Here is a 7,179-nt window from a genome sequence, read left to right as displayed (position 1 = left end):
TGAAAATCCTTTCAGGTCTTGAAGGACAGATAGTTAGTACATAATACACTTTGTCATCATGTGTCAACATTGTCTTGATGCAGAGAGTAACATTACACCATGTAAGAGTGTAATTGGATTGTGCTGGGATCCTTAAATCTGCATTTTCATTTACCAAAGCCACAGCATTTGGAGAGCCATCTGCAATCGGGCGCCAGCCCCTCGGAGGGTTTCAGTGTGTAGAAAAAAAAAGGACAGCCATAAAGCTGCTGAATGCAAACTTTATATTTACAGTCGGTAAGTGTATAAACATATATTACATTCTTACGATCTACAATACATTCTGCAGGGGGATGGATGTGAGAGTGGGCAGCAGCTGCCACATGAAATTGGACATCACGCAGGTACGAAGGGAAAGAAATATCAGGAAGTCGACTGAAAGCAAAGGAGAGTCATGGAGAAGGGCTGACAGTGTCATCGCCCAACCAGACAAGGTGAGTAGACTCGGGGACGGGAGCAGGTGGCTCAGGGCTGCTGGAATCCCAGTGGAAGAGCAAATGGGGAGCACCTCATTTAGGGGGTGCTAAGGTGGGAAGGCTGAGCTGGTGGAAGTGACACCCGTGATCTAAGGGGAATTCAATTATATTCATTAGAGAGGGGGTGTGAGGAAGGAGGAAGGGGAGAAGAAGAAGGAAATGAGAAGGGGGAGGGAGAGACACAGAGGAAGCAGAGAAATAGGGTCAGGGAGAGACAGAGACACAGAGAGAAGGAGAGAAAGCAGAGAAGAGCATCACGGAGCAGAAAGACAAAGTGACAGAGGGCAGGGACTGGGAGAGAGCCGGCCTCGCTGTGCTCCCCCTGCTGTGCTCTCTGGGTCTGGCCCTCCTTGCCTGGGACCTCCTGCTCCTCCCGCCTTGGTGGGAGCTGGAGCCGGGACAGGAACCCGCTCCTCTCTCCCCACACCTGACCTTCTTACCGGCTCCATACCTGTGCAGGGAGTTTGGGACACATTCAAAATCACTCTGATTTCAAACAACCACATTAAAGCTCTCAGGACAGGCAGGGCCTCTCTCTCTCCCCCAAGGGCAGGCACCTCTGTCCCTCCATCTGTCCAAGCCCGCACAGGGGTATGGATGGGCCTCCTGAGGCCCACCTGCAGCACGGCGGGCCCCGGCTCACCCAAGCTCCCCAGTGCCCCCCACACCACACCGACACCCACGTTAATCTCTGCAGCTGGGTCCGGGGGGACCCAGTGTGGACGGAGACCTGGTGTGGCCGTCCACAGGGCCGTCACAAAACGGCTCTCTGGTCCTTCCAGAGGAGCAGAGGGACCAGTGTCCCTTGGTGTTGAATTCGCCGTGACAACCGCTTTTCCTCTAAGATCCGCCTCTTCAAGGAAAGGACACGAGTGATGTTTGCCTGGTGGGCCCACTGCAGAATGTCACCTGGAACTGATGCACAGGCCACGGGGAGAGGGTGGGTGCTGGAAAGGCACCCAGTGCCTACGGGTGAGCGGCAGCTTTTAGAAAGCTGGCAGGGCAGTGGAGTACAGATTCAAACACAGCGATCTTGCCCCCCAAAGCCTGGTTCTTTGAACAGGATTGACATCCTGTGCCCTATATCCCTCGTTTATAAAGAAAGAAATGCCCCACATTGCCCAGAGGGTTTGTTCGTTTGTTCTGGATATCTAGTTACAAAAAGACTTGTGGCCTACTTGCCCATGTGCTCCCCTTCAATGCCTGTCAGCAGCTGCAGTGCCTGGGTCTAGGGAAGATGACATCCTGCCGTGACACCCGCTGGGAGCTGCCCACACTCAGGACGCTGCCCCTGGTCCCACTCGCGATGGGATGTGTGCCTCGGCTCAAATCACTCACTGCCTCCCATCCATCCACTCCCATCGATGCCCCTGAGTCTTGGCGTTCTGCAGTCTGCGGATAGTGAATTCTGGACCCATGTGGATTCCACAACATCCACAGGGCTTTGATTAAAGAGAGAAAGAGAGGGGCGGACAGAGGGGGGCTGTTCTCTCCTGGAACCTCTCAGAAGCTCAGTGATTCAGAACTCATTTTTTCTTCCAAGTTTTAAAAATCTTGCTGTGCACAATCCGTCTCGTAACACCGGCCAAGACACTGGATGCCAGAACGTGTGCACCAATCCTGACATGGGATAGGTGTTGTCTACCAGGGCTCTCCTGATATCGGGGCGATCTTATGTGGTCCTGTCACTTCACTCTTTCCCGGGGACACCCTTGCCACACATCCCCAAATTAAAGGCTGAGAGGTGAGTGAGAACCAGCGTCTGCAAGTGTCCGGCTACACATCCTCATGTAACCTTTCCATGTAGCTGTGTGGCTGTCTGCTCTCCTCAGGGTCCAGGTCCTGGCAGACCCAGCTCACATCCTCACCACTGGTCGATATGGAGTTCACAGTGGGACATCCTTCATCCGAGGGGATGGTGGTGAACGTGGTGAATTTTACTCTTTTCCGTTTCGAGGTAGGGGACGTTGGGGGCTCACTTTTCTGATCCTTCCCATCAGCAGCTGGGGGTCCCGAGCATTTGAACAGCTGCCCATTGATACTCTGCTGGGAGTTTGTGCTGAGGAGATACTTACTCTCTTCGAAATCCATGCCCCTGTCAATGGCAGTGATCTGCTCATCTTGGGAGGACGCAAAGTTCGTGTGGATCTCCAGCAGTTCCGACCGGTGGCTCAACCCAACCCAGTCGTGGGAGTGACTCATACCTTCTTGCTCCTCGAAGGGAACCTGTTTGCGCCTGTACTTCAACGCAAAGGCCACGCAGTTGATGAGGAAGACCATAATGGCCAGACAGAAGACCCCCAGCAGAGCGTACATGCCGATCTCCAGGTCACTCAGCCCTTTGGATGCCTGGGTGAGGCCATTCTCGTCCATCTCCCCATTGTCTCTGGGCAGGTCCCCCTGGGTGGGGAAGCTGGTGAGGTCGATGGGGATGGTCTGCAGATGGCTGTCATCAATTAAGAGGCTTCCCTGGCTGTTCTTTCTCTGGAACGTTGACTTCTCTGTTGTAGATCCTCTTCCTTCCACGAGCCCCATAGAAGAACTGCCATAGGACTGTCCCCCCTGACTCCCCCATTCTTGAGAGGGTTTTTTGGCTCTTCTGTCACCAACATTATCTTCTAGGTGAACTCCTGAGCCAGTGTATCTGCTGTCACTGGCATTGGGGTTAGCATCATTTTGGCCAAACTTAACTTTGACATTGGCTGTTCCCACAGCCAGCACACTCTTCCGCTTGGATTTCTGGCATGATTCGCTAATGATCATCTCAACTTTCACCAGAGCACCCTGCCCTTCGGTTTCAGCAGCGATTACAGGCCACTTGAATTTGGGGTCTTGGTGGATGGAGACCACTTTCTCATCCAGGGATGTGGTCACCAGGGAGAAGTCTTTCCCATCGTAGATATCCAAGGGGGTGATGGAGCCGTCACTGAACTGGACCCAGCAACTGATGGCTGCTTCCTGTCAAATAAAATAAGTCAATGAGCACGGGCCCCAGAGCTCACAGAACACCAAGTCTTTGTAAAGTAGGCATTCAGTGGCAAAGATGATGCAACAAGAACAATCACTTTAAAGCAGTGCGGAAATAAGAGACCACATGCACGAGGGTCATGGAAAAGAACCGATGCTCATGAAGATGCAAAACCAAAAGAACACAACACGGCATTGACATGACAGCAAAGCAGGGCCCATACCAAACACTCCATAATCAGATCTACTTTTCATCCCTGAACAGTTGAAAGAAAGATGGAATCTTTAGGTGGTGCAAGATCTACTTCTGCGTAACCATAAATCACATGTCAAAGGATGTTCCTGGTTAGTGAGATCACTTATGAATGTCACTTATTTTTTTAAAAATATTTTATTTATTTATTCATGAGAGACACAGAGAGAGGCAGAGACACAGGCAGAGGGAGAAGCAGGCTCTATGCAGGGAGCCCGATGTGGGACTCGATCCCAGGACCCCGGGATCACGCCCTGGGCCGAAGGCAGATGCTCAACCACTGAGCCACCCAGGTGTCCCAAGTGTTACACATTTAAATGGAAAATACTTATTACATTATTTTTGGCCAAGGTCTGTACACATTTCAATCTCTTGGTGCTTTAGATCAACTTTCCTTGGGACGAGTCAGACCAGGCAAACCATAACAGAGGAGTTAATCTCTGACTTAATGCGAGCCTTTAATTTCAGGGAAGCTGTCACTGTGCTTGACAGTGAACTGGTGACCCCATTGCTTCCTCTCTTCCCTAGATCTTGGAGAACCTGCTCTACCCAGAGCCCAAAAGAATGAATAGCCTGGAGAGGCACATGACCCCACACACCCAGCCACAATGCCATGGTGGATTGGACCAGGGACAAAGTGGCCATCAGAGCTGTTCATCTCAGCAGCTCTGAGCCAGTGGCTATCTCTTTCTCTCTCTCTCTCAAATTTGAAATAAGACAGATGGAAGTGAAGACTTAGCTGTGGGAAGACAAGTGAAGGCTCAGGTAAGACTGGGGGGCGGGGCAACCAGAATAAGCAAATGTCTGGGCCCAACATTTATCACAGGGAAAGGAAAAAAATACACCAAAACAAAGCCACAGGGGAGGGAGTGTGGGCATGTGGATACCCCACCTCCTCTGAGTTCCTGCAGCTGGGGTCTGTGAAACCCTGGTAATAAACCCCTCGTTTTTCGAGCTTGCTTGAGTGGATTTCTCTTTCTTGCAACCAAAGAACTCCCAGGGGACCATGAGTGAAGCCAGGTTTCTTCCGGAGCTGTTTGGTCTCTGGAAGTAGGAAGAACCCCTCCAGTGTGATGGGTGGCTTCTGGTCCTCTTGCAGCTCTGCCACTAAATACTGCTATTGTCAGGTATTGGCTTAGACCAGCCACTCACTACAGAATGCTGCCAAGACACAGCGCAAGGGCCCCTGGGCATGACACTGATTCAACCGGGTTCTTCCAATCTGCCATGAAATTGGAGCAGGAAACTCAAACGCCATTGGATTTCCCAAAACCTAAGTGTCAGAGCCAAGTGCATGCGTGGACTAAGGGCCATCCAAACCAAGTATGGGCAGACCACAGGGTAGTGTGTTCAGCTCTGCATGTTGGAAATGGATTAGCTCTTTGGCCTCATTCTCACTGTCTTATTGCTTCCTTAACTCCTGACAGGCGGTTGCCTGGTTTTTATCACCCCACGAAGAGAGAAACCAGCCCCCAGTTATTTCTCCTTTGTTATCTGTGCCTTGAATCCTGGCTGGCATTCTGCCCTGAGAAAAAGGAGGTTTGTCTTTGGCAAGAATTCATATCTGTTACTGGAATCATCTACGTTCAAGGGTTTTATAATCCAAACCCCGGCACACAACAACCATAGTGAAGGGACAGAAGGATTAGCTAAGCCCTGATGAGCGCTGAGTGACAAGTACAGGCTGGGATAAGAGGACAAGTCTGGCTCAACTTGGAGCACGGTCACAGCCTCAGCAGTGCTGGGGGTGGGGGTACTGGGGGTACAGCTGCCAGGAAGGCTTCCCACCCAGAATGGAGGCTGCCAGGAACTCCCCACATGTCCCGGAGGCTCTCCAGCACCCCCACCAGGGGACAGTCCCGCTTCACAAGCCACAGGGAGAATCAGCAGCTGAGACCACTGTCTTGTTGCTCAGCAAGCTTCACCAAAGCTTCCATACTCCCTCCATAAAATAAAGCTTACCCACCTCTAATGAGGGAGAAGGACCTATAACATTTGCAAATGTCCTGTTTCCAGCGCCTGTTGGAAAGCATCATGTCGACACACAAAAACACTTGACATCCACATAGCACACTGTCAGCAGACACTGGTCTCAAATACAGAGAAAGGAGATGCTGATGGACATCACCACAGGCCCCCTACTCCCACCCTGAGCTAACTGCAAACCTGCTGAGAGCAACTCCTCCGATCTCCCATATCGCCCCAGGCCCGCTACCCCATTTGCCTCGTGGGGACCGAGCAGCCAGCTGTGGGCACCTCCTGGCATCCCCTCTGTTTCACCACTGAGTGAAGGCAGCCACATCCGGGGCAGTGTGGGCAGCAGAAGAGAGGGAGGCAGTCCAGGCGACTACCTGAACGCACTTGGCATTGTGGTTAATGGGGAGTGGAGTCCTTGTCCAGCCCCTAATCTCCTGGCGCCCTATAATCTTTTACCCTGGGCAAACTTTTTTTTCCTTGTAGCTCTGCTTAGGGGAGCTCGGAGGCATGAGCCAGACAGTCACCTGCCTCTCAAACCCCTCTTCAGGCTGAGAAACCCACGACATGAGATCCCACTGTTCTATGGAATTCCCCAGTTGGTGACTCCACCAGATAGGTAACCTGATCTAACGTGTGACCACACTCCACAATGTGACCTTGAGCGATATATGACTCACTCGGTGTAGGACCTGCTCGATGAATCACTCTACCTAACATGTGATCTGGCCTGACTTTGGGATTCTTCCGGATGTCTCACTCACATGATGCGTGACCTCCTCTGATGTGTGACCGACCTGATGTGTGACCTAACCTGATGTATGATTCACCTGGTGTGTGACATAACCTGATATGTGACCTCACCTGATGTGTGACCCACCTGATCGGTGTCCCACCTGGTGTGTGACCCCAGCCCTGCCCCTGTACCTGTCTGGGTCTTTGCAGAAGCTCCTGAGCCACTGCAGTAGCAAAGATGGCTTTGTTGCTCCCTGGGCTGAGCTGTAGGGAGAGTGACAGCCCTGTCACCAGCTGGACCCCAAGGTCTGTGATGGTCACCTTCTCATCTAGCACGGTGATGGTCTTTTCTGCCAAGATGGCATCTGACAGAGGTGACAGGATCTGAAAGGCAGAACCAACATGTAAAGAAAAACTTTCTGTGGTCCCAGAATTTCCTCCAATGGCATAAATGATGCTCACGGAGACAGACGAATGAGCCAGAACGAACAGAATGGGTCTTTTCCATTGAAGTCTTCTTCCAAAAGACATATCTCTCTTATGAAAATATAATGTATTTTTAAAGTAACAGAAAGGTGGTGTCTGGCAGCAGATGGGGGGACCTGGTGCCTCACCCCACTCTACGGACAAACCTCACTACCCACTAGGCACCACCATGGTCCTTCAGAGGAGGAGTTAACATTGTCATTCACTGAGTGCTAGGTTTATGATTCTTGTACTGCACTGCCATTTTTC

The 7,179-nt window shown here is 51.5% G+C and overlaps 1 protein-coding gene across 1 annotated transcript in view; it reads right to left on the bottom strand.

Annotated features, from left to right (window-relative positions):
- Positions 1 to 242: 242 nt before the first annotated feature.
- TMEM132D (transmembrane protein 132D) overlaps positions 243 to 7,179 on the bottom strand; it is a 602,566-nt gene continuing 595,629 nt past the window's right edge. The window contains exons 8-9 of the mRNA XM_049101718.1: positions 6,637 to 6,828; positions 243 to 3,473 (exon numbers count right to left, since the gene is read on the bottom strand). Coding sequence (XP_048957675.1) covers positions 2,292 to 3,473; positions 6,637 to 6,828 — 1,374 coding nt within the window. The 3' untranslated portion in view covers positions 243 to 2,291. The remainder of the gene's footprint in view (positions 3,474 to 6,636; positions 6,829 to 7,179) is intronic.

This window comes from Canis lupus, chromosome 26 (assembly GCF_003254725.2).
Source record: "Canis lupus dingo isolate Sandy chromosome 26, ASM325472v2, whole genome shotgun sequence".
In the NCBI taxonomy this organism is placed as follows: Eukaryota; Metazoa; Chordata; class Mammalia; order Carnivora; family Canidae; genus Canis; species Canis lupus.
Note: the sequence above shows the minus strand (reverse complement) of the source record. Positions and strands in the feature narration are given on the sequence as shown.